Source organism: Asparagus officinalis, chromosome 9, assembly GCF_001876935.1.
Source record: "Asparagus officinalis chromosome 9, Aspof.V1, whole genome shotgun sequence".
Taxonomy (NCBI): Eukaryota; Viridiplantae; Streptophyta; class Magnoliopsida; order Asparagales; family Asparagaceae; genus Asparagus; species Asparagus officinalis.
Window position 1 is genome coordinate 64,170,031 of NC_033802.1, and position 17,333 is coordinate 64,187,363.

At 36.8% G+C, this 17,333-nt stretch overlaps 1 protein-coding gene across 4 annotated transcripts in view; it reads left to right on the plus strand.

The window, feature by feature from the left end:
- The window catches only part of LOC109824142 (protein BONZAI 2-like), a 17,303-nt gene continuing 2,159 nt past the window's right edge, over positions 2,190-17,333 (plus strand). The window contains exons 1-14 of one of the 4 annotated variants that reach the window (XM_020390669.1): positions 2,190-2,237; positions 3,024-3,184; positions 3,316-3,364; positions 11,717-11,773; positions 12,462-12,647; positions 12,751-12,885; positions 12,968-13,029; positions 13,190-13,292; positions 13,365-13,479; positions 13,547-13,623; positions 13,713-13,850; positions 14,908-15,072; positions 15,223-15,336; positions 15,601-15,697. In XM_020390669.1, the coding sequence (XP_020246258.1) occupies positions 3,045-3,184; positions 3,316-3,364; positions 11,717-11,773; positions 12,462-12,647; positions 12,751-12,885; positions 12,968-13,029; positions 13,190-13,292; positions 13,365-13,479; positions 13,547-13,623; positions 13,713-13,850; positions 14,908-15,072; positions 15,223-15,336; positions 15,601-15,697 (1,438 nt within the window). In that variant the 5' untranslated portion in view covers positions 2,190-2,237; positions 3,024-3,044. Of the gene's footprint in view, positions 2,238-3,023; positions 3,185-3,315; positions 3,365-11,716; positions 11,784-12,461; positions 12,648-12,750; positions 12,886-12,967; positions 13,030-13,189; positions 13,293-13,364; positions 13,480-13,546; positions 13,624-13,712; positions 13,851-14,907; positions 15,073-15,222; positions 15,337-15,600; positions 15,698-17,333 lie in introns of those variants that run through there. The other 3 variants (XM_020390670.1, XM_020390671.1, XM_020390672.1) reach the window with 3 other exon arrangements.

The window sequence follows — 17,333 nt, forward strand, 5'->3', positions numbered from 1 at the left end:
TTTAGTATTTACATTAGTCATTGATAAAATTGGACAAAATAACCAAACCCCCCTTAAACTGTTGGTGAATTCTCAACTTCATCCCTAAAGTATCAATTTCTCTTCCTCCCTTAAACTATCTGTATGGGCTCAATGCGGTCATTTTCTTAGTCTACGGTCAAAAATTTGACAAATCAAATGATGCGCCAGTGTCTTTTTTTGTGTGCATTTGTTGTATTTTCTGCAGTTCAGAAAATGATTTTCCAATTTGAAAAAGGCATAAAGGGTAAAAAGTTTTAGAAGAAGGTAGCTAGGATTTTTTTTTTTTTTGAAGAGAAGGGAAACCAATGAGAAAGGTGTCTTAAAAAGATGATGTCCCGCCATTGATTTGTTAAATATTTGACTGTGCTTGCAAAATGGTCATATTAGGCCCATAACCATAGTGTATGGAGGAAATAGGTAAATTGGTACTTTTAGGGGGGAGTTGAGAGTTCAATGTTCATCAATACTTTAAGTGGGAGTTGGTCATTCCGTGCTATAAAATTTGTCAACAAGACCTAGCTCAAGTTATAAGAAGTTTCAGATTCCACTTCCCCTTCTCGTAAGGCATTAAAGCCGTGCGCAATGGTAAATTGGTGAAATTGGATTATGGCAAGTTATTGATTCAAGTTCTGGATGCAGACTTCTTAAAAAAATCATTTCTGTCCAGAAGACATTTCATATATTTAATCTTGTATATTATAGTAGATAAATAGATACATTTGTTTGATGATCATGTGAAGGAGAAAGTATTGAAGGTTTCTCTAGTGATAGTGTGTAGTCTTAGGTGTTGCATTATTTGAAGCTGTCAATGTGGTTAGTAGAACATGCAGGATATTTGCTAGAACTTTCTTTTGTCTTAAACGTTTGGTTTTAAAAATATGGAGGCCACCATTTGTTGGCACGAGACGCTTGGTTCCAAAATATTTGTGATCCATGATTTAGTACTAATGTGGAACTGAGATATATATTTTTCTAATATTGGTTCGAAGAGTAAGATACTTTAGGAAAAGATCTGGCATTGAAAAAAAGGAAACTGATAGTTAAAAGTTCTAAATGTGTCTCTTCCCATCTTGCAATTGAATTCATGGCTCCTATGTTCAATTAGAAATAGGAATTAAGCTACAAAAGGAAACAGTTTAAGACCAGGCTAGGTCTCTTATTCAAGAAACCAATGAAGAAATAGCTTCTACTTTTATGCTCCATTTAGTTTGTGTAGTTGTTATACCTAATCAGTATTTTGGCTAGTTTCTGAAAGTGAGCATAAATTCTGTTATAAAAAAGTGCATCAGATGCCTTTATATAACCTTGCTGTATTCCTCATTAAACTTTTCCTACTATTAATCATGCTCATTTAATTGCATTTCCTAAGCTAAGTGCATCAACTCTGAACACCCAATCATGACAAAGGCGAGTAGATTTAATGGGGGTTTTGTCCCTTTTTTTATATATAAATTATGACACTTCATCCAGTCAATTTTAAAAGTATTTTAAAGTTACCAGGCTTATTTAGAAAAGTAATTAGGGCCTGCTTCCAACTTAGCCAAAATTTGATTTCCAGTTACAACCTTTTTTCACTTCTCCATTCCCTTCATTGTCAATAGCAATTTTGTTTATGTTAATATTTTTCCAGGTTAGATAAGGGAATAATCAATAGAGTTACTAATATGAATAAAGACTGACTTTTCTTCGGACAATAAAGTTGCTAAAAAAACTTTTTAAAGCTCACCAAAGATATCTTTCGTTTGTGATTAAAGTTCTTTTCCTAAGAGGGTGAGGGTTTTTCCACTGAGTTATTAGTATTGCCTCGCATAAGCGTTAAGATGCAAGTCAGTTGCTCTTTTAATTAATACCTTATCCTTGTGTTCTCCTATAGAACTTGAAATGTTGTGGCACTGACCAGTCATCTTATTTGATGAGTCATCAGATGTCGCGGTACAAAGTAATCTGATTTGGATTTCTGTTTTCTAAGAGTACATGCTCCAAGCATTTCTGGTATTTGTATTTTGCTATGTAATATTATTAGCACTTGCACTTAGCAAATGAGTTAAGTTCGACAATAATAATTGCTAACTTCTGTGTAATGTATTGACTATTTGCTTAAATTCTACAATGATGATTTCTAATTCTTCATAATGTATTGACTTAAATTCTACAACAATGTGCAACAGCTGTCATTGTCCGCTTCTAACTTGTGTGATCGAGATGTTTCCTCAAAGGTATGTTACATTCTCATCTTGAAACTTGCCTTGTCACCAAATTATTCTGCAGTCTATAATTGATAGTTTTTACCATTATTAAGTAAAGAGTTCTCGTGAATTATAGTATATATAAAAGTTTAAAACTTTTAGATATAAATTTTAACATTTAATAATTTTAAAGGTACGTTATTTATTTCATTAGTTTTAAGATTTTGAAAGATATCAAATAGCACTAATCTAAAGATGTTTGCTTGGAAAATAAAGAAAAAGAATATTATTGATACTGAGTAAGTCAGCAAAAAAAACATATATTGTTGTAGATAACAATTAAGATTTTTAGGCTTAATATATAGGCTAGAAGGATATTTATATTTACAAAATAATGTTTGTATATATTGAAATCTAATAAATAAAACATATCTTTTAATCAAATGGTTTATGATTCTCTATTTCCATGTTTAAAAGATTGAAAGCATTTTAGTACTCTTAAGTGGGTTATTATTATTATTTTTTGTAATTATGATTTTGAAAGAGGTTTGGAATACAACTATGCTTGCATAAAATATGCGTGTGTGTGTGTGGGTGGGTGTGTGAGTGAGGGAGGTCCACCTTTCTTCATTTTTGTTATTGCCCCTTGTTGATTCATTATTTAGTAGAATAGATACATGTAAGCAAAATGATGGCGTTTATATATGTAAAAGCCATACACATTTTTTTAGTGATTTTTCGTGGAATTGATAATGATGTATGGTGGGAGTTTCAACTGCTGCACATAGATTTAACATGTGATCTTAATATATCCAGCTTTCTTTGTAGAGCGACACCATGGCTGTTGTTTATGCAAGAAGAAAAGATGGAACACTCGAAGAGATTGGTCGTACTGAAGTAGTATTAAACTCATTGAATCCTCTATGGACTGCCAAATTTGTTGTTAATTACCGATTTGAGGTCATGCAGCCTATGGTGTAAGCACCAGTGATTTCTCAAATGAACTCTTTTGTTTAAATTGTTTATGCCATTTTTACCCTTGGAAGAAGCACGTTTTTCCTTTTAGTCTTTCAGTCAGTCGTGTCTGAACATATTCATTTTGTCACAGGTTCCAGGTCTATGATATTGGACCAGAGTTTCATAACACGCCGGTGGAGGTATTTCTATTATTTAGAGATTTTAATACTTGCAAGAATTTGCTTGAAGTTTGAATTACTTTTGCATTGAAAATTGCATTTTCAGTTTTTCAAATGAAACTGGCACATGCAATGACCTTCAAGTAACAAGATATGATATATTGGCTAATACGTATCAGAATTATATTAGTGCCTTTTTTTATTATTAAAAAAAGCATTGATGTATTTATGAAGGTAAATTTCACAAAACTGCCATGAAGTTTTGATTATTTTGCACAAAACTACCATAAACCTTTTGTAATGAGAGAAAACTAACATGAACTTTTCTTGCACTAAACTAACATGGTCGACAGCGGTCGGGTAGTTTTCACATGCTTCACAGTGACTAGTATACTTAAGAATGGGTAAGTGCAGAGCTTTATCTTGTCCTACCTTAAAAATGCCAGCTATGGTTATTTATCGAGTTCATTGGAGCTAACATATCTGAGACCATTAACTTTAGGGTGTGATGTACACAGCTTGTTTTCTATTGTCTTCATTGGATAGAGCAGACCTCTATGCTATATTACGGTCTAGAGCTGGCCTCATGAGATCTTGAGGTGACCCCTATTGGCGGAGCGAGGATTTTGTGTTAGTGGTGTTACCATATAATTTATCATGATCGTATTAGATTCTATATTGATAATTTTACAATTTTAGCGCTTTTAATGGTGTTCTATCCTAATTCCACTGGTGACCCAAGTAACAAATACAAGTAAAAAATTCATAAAAGCGTGTATAAAGTTCCTGAATCCAGTGAGTGTCTTGTGAGATCACTGGCCACTATGTGGCTATGTAACTGGTGACCCCTATCTCAATAGTGTTTGATGTGGTTATATGCTCGTAACACTTTCAGATGGTGGAGGCTGTACCATTTATAATGCCCCGAATGACAACTTTCAGGAGGTCATCCATCCGAGAGCAGCTCATGTTTGAGCAAAGTTAGCGACATCTCTGATTCATTCTGACACCACTATTCCTCCATAATAAATGCTAGATTTGGTTACTTTTGAGTGCGTTGAATTATAAATTGATAGATCCCAATCACTATGGGATGTGACAATATGAACTCATATGATAGTCAATCAAATAAATCTGAAGGAAATATGGAAGAGAAAAAAAAGTGAGAATGTTAATTTAGAATGTAGAAAGAGATAATTGAGAGAGCAAAAACCCTAACTTAATTGATTTATTCAGATACTATATATATATATATATATTATATATATATATATATATATATAGTCATACAAATAGGGGTATGGTTAACGGGTCACAGCTCATTAACCAAATACCCAATAGACTTAATCTAACACTCCCCCTCAAGCTGGAGCATAAATATCCATCATGCCCAGCTTGTCACATATAGTAGAAAACACTTTTGAAGAAGTAGCATTGGTAAGAATATCAGCAAGTTGTTGTGAGGACGGAGTGAATGTGAGAGATACTTTCTTCTCCCAAGCATCTCTGATAAAATTACAGTCAACTTCAATATGTTTTGTCCTTTCATGAAACACATGATTCTGTGCAATATAAATGACAGACTGGTTGTCACAATGCATTGACATGGGTCCAGACTGAACAAAACCAAGATCTGGCATAAACTTTCTTAGCCACACCATCTCACAAGCAGTGTGAGTCATTGCTCTATATTCGGTCTCTGCACTAGATCGTGATACTACATCTTGTTTCTTACTTCTCCAAGTCACAAGATTACCTCCAACAAAAGTACAAAATCCTGAGGTTGACTTTCGGTCTCCCATGTCTCCTGCGTAGCCAGCATCAGAGAAAGCTAAAATGTGAGTATGCTCATGCTTCTTATATAACAATCCCTTGCCAGGACAACTTTTAACATATGCCAAAATCTTCAGAGCTGCTGTCCAATGAACCTCTCTAGGTTTGTGCATAAACCTGCTCAGTACACCTACTACAAAAGTAATATCAGGTCTGGTAACTGTCAAATATATTAGCTTCCCAATTAGTCTCCTACTATGTTGCCTAGGTACGGGTACGGGTGCGGGTGCGGGTATGGGTACGGGTACGGGACACGGCAAATTTGTAAAAAGTAGGGTACGGGGACACGGCTATATATATATATAAAATAATTAACTTTAGATCAATATTCCAAAAGTTAAAACTATATTCCTTGCATAGGAAATAGAGTAGAAAGCTATTTTTGCTTTAATTAAAAATTTAGAACTAATATTATTACCTAGAGCTAAGTTGCATGAAAACTGGTACTGGTACGGGTACCACCGTACGGGTAGGGGACACGACAAAACTGTAAAATGTTGGGTACGGGTTCAAACTACATATATATATTGAATTAATAATGTACATGAGATAATTTTTTTCTACTTCATGTGTCATTAGAATTAAAATTTCGATCACATTTTTGGGTTTATTTTATCATATTGACTATCGTGAATTGTAAACTACTCATTTTTTACTAGACATCTAAACAACTCATTAACTATATAGTTTTGAACTTGGGTATGGACTGAAACGAACCCGACCCGTATCCCATTAGTTTCAAAAGACGGATGTAAAGTGTAAGCTCTACGTCCAGAAAGTCTTTGACAAGTGTTTTAAATTAACACATATATCGTATAATTGAGTACATGTTGTAATAAATGCATGCATATATTCAAGAAGTGTCCATGAAGTTTGGGTACGGGAAAGTGTCGGGTACGTGTCCGGTACGGGTACGGCTTCAATAATGAAGTACCCGTGTAACATAGGTCTCCTATATCGTGCATCATCATCTAGTAGAGAGGTATCAAGGTTTTAAATATCGGATATCGGGGAAATATCGGATGGCCAAAATTCATATCGGATTGCGGATATCGGGGAAATATCGGGGATATGTGGTAAATATCGGAATGCCAAAATGAATATTTGCATCCATAGTATAATGCATTAAAATGTAATCTCAACATATGTAATAAAATTTAAGCATACAAAATATGAATAATATATGTTTAGGATCACTAATCAACCTTTTAAAACAAACAAAAGTGCAAAGCAACGTTGCAACATTCGATCTGCATTTTTTAGGGCAAAATGTCATTTGATATAATGGGGAAATCTTGATATCTCGCCCAAAAATTCCAAACACGGTATATTATTTTGCAACAAGCTATATAAAAAGATATATTGGTCCACATATCGGTTAATATATCGGCCATATCGGGGATTTATCACTCAAAATAGCCAAAAAACGGTAAAGGATATTTAAAGACCATATCGGTTGCGGCAAACCCTGTAAAAGGATATATCGGGGGATATATCGGGCCATGTCGGGGATATTTAAAACAATGGGTATCATCACGCCACAAATCAACATTTGCCTCCATTGGAGTGCTTGCAGGTTTGCATTCCAAGAGACCTGCTTCTTCTAGTAAATCTAGCACATACTTTCTTTGGGACAACAACATGTCATGTTTTTTATATGCAATTTCAATCCCAAAAAAATACTTTGGCTTTCCCATATCCCTAGTGACAAAATGACGGTTTAGATACTCCTTAGTCTTAGCTAAGACAACAGAGTCACTCCCAGTCAGCAGAATATCATCAACATATACGGCTAAAATAACCAAACCAGTTGTTGTGCGTCGAAGAAAGACAGAGTGATCAGACTGACAACGTTGAAAACCAACATTAGAAATAACATTGCTGAACTTATCAAACCAAGCTCGAGGACTCTGCTTTAACCCATAGATGGCCTTTCTCAGCCTGCAGATAAGATTCTTCCCCTGAGCAACATACCCAGGAGGTTGCTCCATATAAACCTCCTCATCCAAATCACCATAAAGGAAAGCATTCTTCACATCTAGTTGGTGCATCGTCCAATCTATATTAACAGCCAGAGAGAAAAGAATTCTGATGGAGTTGAGACGAGCAACGAGAGAAAAGGTTTCAAAATAGTCAATACCATATGTCTGGGTATATCCTTTAGCAACTATGTGAGCTTTATATCTATCAACAGACCCATCAGGACGATATTTTAAGGTATACACTCATCTGTAGCCAACCACAGTCGCTCCAGCAGGTAGAGAGACTAAATCCCAAGTCCCTCTAGAAAGCAGTGCATTCATCTCCTCATCCATAGCCTGTTTCCAAGCGGGTACTAACAAAGCTTCCTCATGTGACCTGGGTAAAGATATAGTGGACAATGACAAAGCAAACTGACGAAATGATGAGGTGAGACGGTCATAAGAGACAAAAAGAGAGATAGGATATTTTGGGCAAGACCGTTTACCTTTACGAAGAGCAATAGGAACATCTAAGTCAGAAGAGATATGAGGCTCGACATGAGATGGACCTACAGTTGGAGAAGAGTCAGCAGGAGCAGAGATAGGTATATGTACTTTAGGACGGCGAGAGTATGTCAGTAGAGGCTTTGGTGCAGTAGCCACAGGAGCAGATATCGGAATAGTAGTGGGAGCCGTAGAAGGTAGTGGCACCTGTGGACTGACAGAGGTAGTGGAACCAGAGGAAAAATATGGGACAGACTCAAAAAAGGTAACATCAGCAGAAACAAAATATCTCCTGATGGTCGGATGATAGCACCTATACCCTTTTTGAGTACGTGAGTATCCAACAAACACACACTTAATGGACCTAGGAGACAATTTATCCAAACCAGCAGTCAAATCCTGAACAAAACACGTACAACAAAAAACTCGAGGAATCACAGAAAAACGTTTTTTAGCAGGATAAAGACAGTGGAATGGTATCAAACCATCAAGAACAGAGGAAGTCATGCGATTAATCAAATAACAAGCAGTGAGGACAACATCCGACCACAAGTACTTTGGAATATTCATATGTATCATCAGTGTTCTAGCAACATCGAGAATATGTCTATGCTTCCTCTCAGCAACTCCATTTTGTTGTGAAGTGTGAGAGCATGAAGTTTGATGAATAATACCATTAAGAGCACAAAATTTTGAAACGTCATTTTTTATATATTCCAAAGCATTATCAGTACGAAGAATATGAACAGAAGTAGAGAACTGGGTTTTTATTTCATTATAAAAAAGTTCAATAATATGCGAGACTTCAGACCTCTCTTTCAACAAATATAGCCAAGTCATGCGAGAAAAATCATCAACAAAAACAATGAAATATCGAAAACCCTTCACAGAGGGAACACGACAAGGACCCCAGACATCAGAATGAGCTAACTCAAATGCAAAACTACTGCGTTTATCAACACGACTCTGAAAAGAAGCACGATGGTGCTTACCCAGTTCACATGACTCACAATCTAAAGAAGAAAGGGAAGACTGAACAGTAACTACCGATCTAAGTTTCTGTAGTGAAGGATGACCCAGACGCCAGTGCCACAGTAAGGTAGAATCAGGCTGTGCTGCAACAAGACCAGCACCCGACACACTATCGTCCAAATAGTACATACCTCCTCTCTCATGTCCCGAACCAATCGTCATCCCAGTTGCTAGGTCCTGAAAAATACAATAAGAAGGAAAGAATGTGACTTTACAGTTATTATGCTTGTAAACTTGCTAATGGATAATAAGCTAACAGGGAATTTAGGAGCATATAACACATCAGTGAGTTTCAAAGAGGAAGTAACATGAACTACTCCAGCACCAAGAACTGGAGAAAGTGTACCATCAGCGATGCGAATAGAGGGAAACTTATCAGAAAGATGTAAAGAGACAAAACGATCCTTTATACCTGTCATATGGGATGAGGCTCCAGAATCTAGTACCCATGGTTCATGAGGAGAAGCTATGTAAGCATCCATACCTGAAGAGGATGCATGAGTAGCCGAATGACTGTTCTGAGAGAGCTCTTACTGGCGTAACCTCTCATAATCTGTCTGAGAAATCTGAACAGTAGGAACAGTAGTAGCTGAATTATTAGAAATAGTAGTAGAAATAGGTGAGCGAGTCGACTCGACATCGGCTACTTGGGCCCATTAAGGACGACCAAACTTCTCCCAGCACTTCTCAGAAATATGATTGGTCCTCCCACAGTGACCACACTGACGTGAACCCCTATCAGAATCACCCTGTCTCCCACTAAAAGAGTCACGTCCTCCCAAAGAATCACGACCATGATCACGACCGCGGTCTCTGCCTCTACTAGAGAACATGGCAGACTGATCCACTGAAGGTGGAGACGGTGCAGAAATATCAAAAAAAAAAACACCAGTAAAGACCTGCATGACTCTGGAGAATGTAGCAGTCAGTGAGGGGATGGTATCTCCACCCAATATCTGTCCTCTCACCTGAGACTGCAAGTTAGGGTGCAATCCAGAAAGAAACTTGGACACTGCCAAGTCACGGCGATATCCTATCCCAACAGCGTCGCTGCATCAGCTACTGCAGGCTGATGATGCATCTGTTCGTCTATCAGTCCCTTTAACTCACCAAAGAACTCCGGAACTGACCTATCTCCCTGTTTGAGCGTAAAAAATCGCTCATAAATCTCAAATACACGAGAAGCATTCTTCTCATTTCCGTACATAATCTTCAGGCTGTCCCACATCTCCTTCGCAGTGGTTAAGAACATAACACTGCTACTAATCTGTGGTTCCGTGCTGTTGAGGAGCCACGTCATAACACAATAATCAGACGAGAGCCAGGAACTGTAGGTGGGATCTGTGGTGGGTGGAGGAGATGTCAGAAGATGTGGAAGTTTGCTCTGAGCGCCAATGAAGATGCGGAAAGCCTGAGCCCAGAGCAGATAGTTTGTACCATTCAATTTTATTGTAGCCCCCAAGATTACCTTGGGCGCAGAAGTCTGACCAGCAGCAGCAGAGGGAGATGTAGAAGAGGAGAGATCTGTTTCCGACATTGTTGCACAATAGTGGTAGGCAGGTAGTAATCAAATAATCAAGGCAGCAGTAGAGATCTGTTCTTTAAACATAGACTAAGAGCAGATCAAAAAATAGACAGTAGTAGATGACCGGATCGAGTCATGTGTGGCCTCGAATCACCTATTCAAGGCCATGGAAAAGAAAAAAAAGGGACAAAACAAACGGTGTGGTACTGTAGCAGCACGGTACTGTAGCGGCGCGGCTAGTGGTGACGGTAGTGCCGGCGGCAAGGAGAAGAGGCGGCGGCGGCTAGGGTTTTTGAATGAGGATTTGTGACGGCTAGGGTTTCAAGCTCTGATACCATGTAGAAAGAGATAATTAAGAGAGCAAAAACCCTAACTTAATTGATTTATTCAGATACTAGAGAGATATATATAATCATACAAATAGGGGTATGGTTAACGGGTCACAGCCCATTAACCCAATACCCAATAGACTTAATCTAATATAGAACAAGCAAAATTCATGGTTTGAAGGTACCGAATAATCAGTGAAGGGAATAATGGATATGAGTTACTGTCTTATTTAAAAAAGTGGGCTACCAAGGGAGTACAGGGATGAGATCCACCTTCTCTGCTGTGATTAGCAGGATATACCTCATTACTAGTCTAATAAATAGAACCATTTGAATGAATGCAAGAATTTGAATGAATGCAAGAAGATTCCTAATGCCAGCCCCAGAGAGGTTTTTAAGGAAAACGACTTACAGATTGGTCTTGACATATGCTATCTTTTTATGGTACAACATAGATGCAGAACAACAAGGTGGAGATATATTGGGAGGTCTTATTGGGACAAAATTAAACGAAAATACAAATATTATAGAACTTGCACTCTCCAATTAAGAAAATAATGATACAAATGTTAGGGCTTCACATCCGGGCACTTCACATGCTAATTATTTACATGCCTAATACTAGCTGCAATTCACATGCATGATTTTTCACAAACATTCTTCTCTCTTCCTCTCAAATGAAAAACATAGTCTTATTTATAGAAAAAAAATTAGGAAGACAATAAATATCCTAAGAGATAACATCAAATAACATCCTAGCTAAAAAAGAGATACCATCAGATACGATCCTAACCAAATGAAATGATGATAACTAATTTATCTAATCCTAATTGAACTATATCAGATCCAATTTCCATTAAATCTGAATCTATCCTGCATCAAATATAGATGGTGATGGTTGAGGTAGCTTCCGTGATTTACTTAATGAAATTAAAAGGTTGAGCTGTATTCTGTAAGTTTTCTAGTGAATAAGCATGTGAGAGGCAACGCTCTAGCTCCAACAAAAAAATACGTAGCCCATATAGAAGCAACAACAGTCATTTATGACTGGCTTAATTAACAATGAATGGCTTTTGAGGTTATGTTTTATGCAAGTAGTAACTTTGTGGTTCTAGATTCTTTCAATAGTTAGGAGAGAATCAATACCATGTTTGTCATAGAATGGCTTATTCATCTTCTCTTTGTGCAGATGCTTAAGTTCGATGAGCAGCAATTTCTTGGACAAGCTAGCTGTCTCCTATCTGAGGTATTTCTATGTAAGAAATATGGATACTCCCCCAGAATGTTCCTTGTTATAAAACCTGCTTGGATTTCTTAGAGGCTCACAAATAGCATACTTTGCTTTGTCCTTCAAGAGGTTCCGTACTAGCATATTCCATCCTCTGCAGAGACAATTCTGAACTATTAAGATGTGTCTAAGTTATATTTTCAGAAGCTTTTTTTTTTGCCTTTAGATTCTTGTATGCAGATGATCTGAAGTAAGTTCTATTTGATTTCAGAATAAGAAACTTCTTAAAAAGATAAACATTAGAAAGTAGAACAACGTGTGTGTGTGTCTATATATATATATATATATATATATATATATATATAGAGAGAGAGAGAGAGAGAGAGAGAGAGAGAGAGNTATATGATAACACTTTTATTGTTCTGCACCTGCTATTTTTAATGATGAACAATCCCAATGGGTAATTGAGACCATTCATCTTGATCCAAACACCATATAAATGTATGTGGGCCAAAAGTTATGTGGTTTATAGATTTCTAACCTACTAATTGAATGGCTACAAAACAAACAACATATTATGGAACTAGCTCTCAGGATAATGTTTGTGAGAACTCCATGACGATTCATCTCATGGATCTCAACTAGAGGCCTGTGCAAGCATTCCTTTTCTTAATCCTCGACGTTTTTCTATTGTGCTCATTTGTAGATAGTCACCAAGTCTACTAGATCATTGTTTACCCTAAAGCTTGACCATGGAGAGCACAGGTCAACTCAACCCGAGAAATTAGGGGAGCTTACTGTTCATGCTGAGGAGTGTGCTAACTCTAAAGTCGCATTTGAGATGATATTCCGATGCGTGGATCTGGAAAACAAGGATTTCTTCTCAAGAAGTGTAAGTAGTTTCTCTTACACTCGAAATAGGTTTATGTATCCTTCTAGTTCATGAGTCTTGTATTAATCTTTAGTTTTCTTTTTTTCATGTGAAAAACTTACAGGATTCCTTCTTGGTGATATCAAAATTAACTGAGTCTGGTATGTGCATTCCAATTTGCAAGACAGAAGTGAGAAAGAATGATCATAATCCAATTTGGAAGCCCATAGTTGTGAATCTTCAACAAGTTGGATCTAAGGCACGGATTCTTGATTGAGTAGCAGCTATCAGATTTAAAGTGACCCTTGTTTTCTTCTAATGCTACTTGTTTTGTTATGCAGGAAAACCCTTTAAGTATTGATTGCTATAATTTCAGTAACATTGGCAAGCATGACTTAGTAGGGTAAGGGCTGTATCCTTGTGTACTTCAAATTTTTTTCCTTTTAACATTTCTTCTTCTTCTTCTTCTTCTTCTATGTTTCTCTCTGTTTTTCCTGTCTATGCATGTGGGTTATTGTTATATATAACTGCACCTCTTTTCTTTTTCTGTCACTATTTACCAGCAAAGCTGTGAAATCACTTGCACAGATAGAACAGCTGCATCACACTCAAAGTGGCGAGCATTTGTTTTTGCTTACTGCTGCTGGACATGAGCAGCACCATAAGGTAGGAGTTGATTAATTTATTTTAGCGTCTCTTTCATCATGAGAAATGACTTTTAGATCCCTTTGAATGCAGATTTTGAAAGGTCAACTACATGTGGAAAAATTTTCTCAATGCAAGAGTCCAACATTCTTGGATTACATTGTTGGAGGAATTGAGCTGAACTTTATGGTTGCCATAGACTTCACTGGTATGCATATATTTCTTGTTTCCTGCTACTATTAATCACCATTAATTTGACAGTTCTGGTTTACCAGCATCAAATGGAAATCCACGACTTCAGGATTCCTTGCACTATATTGACCCCTCAGGTCGGCCGAATGCATACCAGAGAGTGAGCTACTGATTCATATTAACACTTCTAGGGTTTCACTCTTATCAATCTCCCAGTGACATATATTTTGGATTTAATAATATTTTTAGGCGGTAATAGAAGTTGGAGAAGTTTTGCAGCTCTACGACTCCAGTAAGCGCTTCCCTGCTTGGGGCTTTGGAGCAAGGCCAATTGATGGTCCTGTGTCTCATTGCTTTAATTTAAGTGGAAGCACCCACCACTGTGAGGTGATGCTTATCTGATATTGTCCATTTCAGTTCTTGTGTTTGAAATTATTTTAGGTTTTTCGAAGAATATATATGAAAGTTATAAACATTTCTGTTTTTTAATCTTTTATCTACCACAAAATGTTTGTTATCTCTTAACTTAAAAAAGGCCAAAAATGCTTTCAAGTCAGTCCCAACTCATCCCAAATTAATCTTTGAAGCATTTTTTGTTGTGGGTTCTAATTAGAACTGAAGTATACTCATCATTATTGATCTCGGTCCTTTTCCCTCATCAAGAATGCTCTAGAATGGGGCACAAGTTACAAATTGATAAAGCCCATAAAGAGAAAAGAAACTATAGCTTCTACCACAAGTCATCACTTTGTGGTTTGTTGTCATCACTTTCTAATTAGTGTCGTGCCAAAGAACTCATTGGCAAGAGAATTTCTTTCAAGCCATAAAATATGGACGCTTTGGCAGGTATGAAGACCTAGGTTTTTTATTGAGGTAGTTTTTGCTTATGCTCTCAAAGGACAGACTCTTCTTCGAATTACAAGGTCTACAGGAACATTTAAGAAGATAAGGTTTTCTGTATGGAATAGAACTCATTTCAATGGCATAATGTTAGCTGAAACACTGTAGTTATCTGGCATTTCTCCATTTTAGTGAGAAGAGAGTTTGGGAAAAAAAGTACAAAGAAATAAATTCTTTAAGAAAATAATAATCTACAATATACTGGTTAATTACACGGAAGTACTTTCAGAGCTTATTATCAATAAAAATGATGAAGAACTAGCAACTGTTATTAGTGGATAAAGAAGATGTAGTATTGCTTCTACATAAAATAAAAAGTTGCTATGAGACTAAGTACAGATAGCATTACCTTATCATGATGTGATGCTCGTTTGCTTGGACATTTCTGTTCAGTCTACAAAGCCTTTAGGAGTGTGGTGAGTGCTGTTATTTTTTTTGGTTGAAATACATGTGCAAAATATCCGTTGTTTAAATGTGAGGTCTGTAGCTCAGATATGGCCAGTAGGGCTACTCATTTAAATCCTGACATGATTTATGCTATCAGGTTGAAGGGATTCATGGAATAATGTCAGCTTATATGGGTGCCCTCCGGAATGTTTCATTGGCAGGTCCTACACTGTTCGGTCCAGTAATTACTACTGCTTCACAGATTGCCAGCCAATCCCTTTCCCACAATCAACAAAAATACTATGTTCTGCTCATAGTCACGGTAATGAGGGATCTTAATACTGCAAATAGATCCATGCATCCACACTTATATCATATAGACATACATACATATACATCTATGTATATATCTGTACGCACACATACACTGCCTGCCTTACCGTGTCTGTCTTACATAATTTTTTTTATTCAGGATGGAGTTATAACAGATCTCCAAGAAACAAAAGATGCACTAGTAAATGCTTCCGATCTACCTCTATCAATCCTCATTGTTGGTGTTGGTGGTGCTGACTTCAAAGAGATGGAGGTGTGTTAGTGCATAGTTTTCCTTTGTTTCTCTGTTTTTGCTTTTCTCCTTTGATGGAAATTTGTATGTTTTAACAGTGGTTCCTTCGAAAGAATTGAATACACAAATCTTCCCTGCTCTGAAGATCAAACCCACATATTTAGTAACATGAGTAGAGAGATCTCCATGACAAATCACCACCCCATTACAGAGAACAGTTAATCCTGTAATTTTCCTCTCCTTTTGTAAGAATACTTACTGATTTTCAAGTGTTACCTGATGCAGGTATTAGATGCAGATAAAGGGGAGAGACTTGAGAACTCAACTGGTCGGGTACCAACAAGGAATGTAGTGCAGTTTGCTCCTTTGCAAGATGTGCAAAGTATGTATAATTTTTATGCTTAAGTTAATCTTACCTTTCTTTCTCTTGGACATCCCTCACTTGCAGTTTTAACTTGTAGGTCATTCCATTTCATTCTTTTATTTTGGTGATACATCTAGTTTGATATTTTAGGATGACATGGACCTAATATTTAATGCCTCTATCATCTGACAACCAACATGTCTTGACAGCTTCTGGTCATTTAGATACCTCTTCTTACCTAAAATTGCAAAAGTGATAACAAATAGAAAAATCTTCAAGGAACAAAAAATAAAATAAAATAAAATAAAATAAAATAAAATAAAATAAAATCTAAATTTACCATTTCACATGCTCAACCAATTCATTCTGTGAGGCTTTAGCAGCTAAATTATTAAGTTGGCACAAAATTGATCTTGTATGATGTTTTTGATAGACATTGTTTATGAATTTTATGCATGTTTCGTCTTCATTGATTTGAGAATTAATTATAATGGATGGTTGGAAGTCTAAATACGGTAAGCTCCACTAGTCGCGTTCTTCAGGCGGGGCAGTAGGAAGCCTTCTGTTCCTTTTGGGAATCTTTTATGGTTCAAATAAACACGTGAAGCTAATTTGAACTGGCCTTAATGGCAGCCCGGTTTCACTTGTTATACGGTTTGAATCTGTTCCAAACCTCCAATTTGGCCGAGAACTGAAGTCCAATCATATTGGCTGAGTTTAGGAGTTGGGTGTTGGTTAGGGATTGGCATGGATCCATATTACCTGACAACCCAATCCCAAAAATTCGCCAAAATTTTGTTATGGATTAGTGAACCAAATCTGGTTCATGGATCTAGATGTCTCAAGGGATCACATACTGATAATCTAAATCCTGATGTATGCAGATATGTTTATTTCACTTCACCAAAATTAAACCGTCCCCTTCAGAAACAAATATATTATGGCTGTTTTTTCTTTGAATTTTCTGTAGATACGTCCATATTGAAGGAAAGACTAAAAAAGCTAAGAATTGCCAAAATTGAATTAGGATAATCTGAAAGAAATCTGATAATTGAAGGGCTTTGTGTTGGGAACTTGGGTGGATCCTGGTCTTCCTCTTAGCAGGCTTGTTTCATGGTACCTGTTCCGGAAATTTATAGTCAAAGACAAGTGGAACTTGTAGGTTCTAATGTAAATTTAACCATTGCTTTCCTGGTATTTCTTTGCTTGACCAGGCAAAGGAGAGTTCTTAATATTCTACTAATGTATGGATCTTTATCGTTAACGACTGACTAGTATTGTGTTGCATGTGATACTAATGCATCCATTGCATTGCTCGCAATGCACAAAAAATACAGAACGTGGTTGAGTGGTGTAGTCAAATTATCAAGGAGACAGATGGTTCGTTACGTTTTTTTTCTAAGCGCGAGGACATTTCTGTTTGTTTCCCAAGTGAGGGCATTTCTGTTGAGTTTTCCAAGTGTGAGGGCATTTCCATTGATTTTTCGAAGTGTGAGGGTATTTGCGTTGATTTTTGCAAGTGTGAGGGCATTTCCTTTGATTTTTCGTGTGTGAGCATTTTTTAGTGTTTTCTAAAAATGTGACTCACACTAGGAGAACACCTGGCTGGCCGGGAATTTTTTTTGGGGGTGGGGGGCGGGGGGGGGGGGGGGCA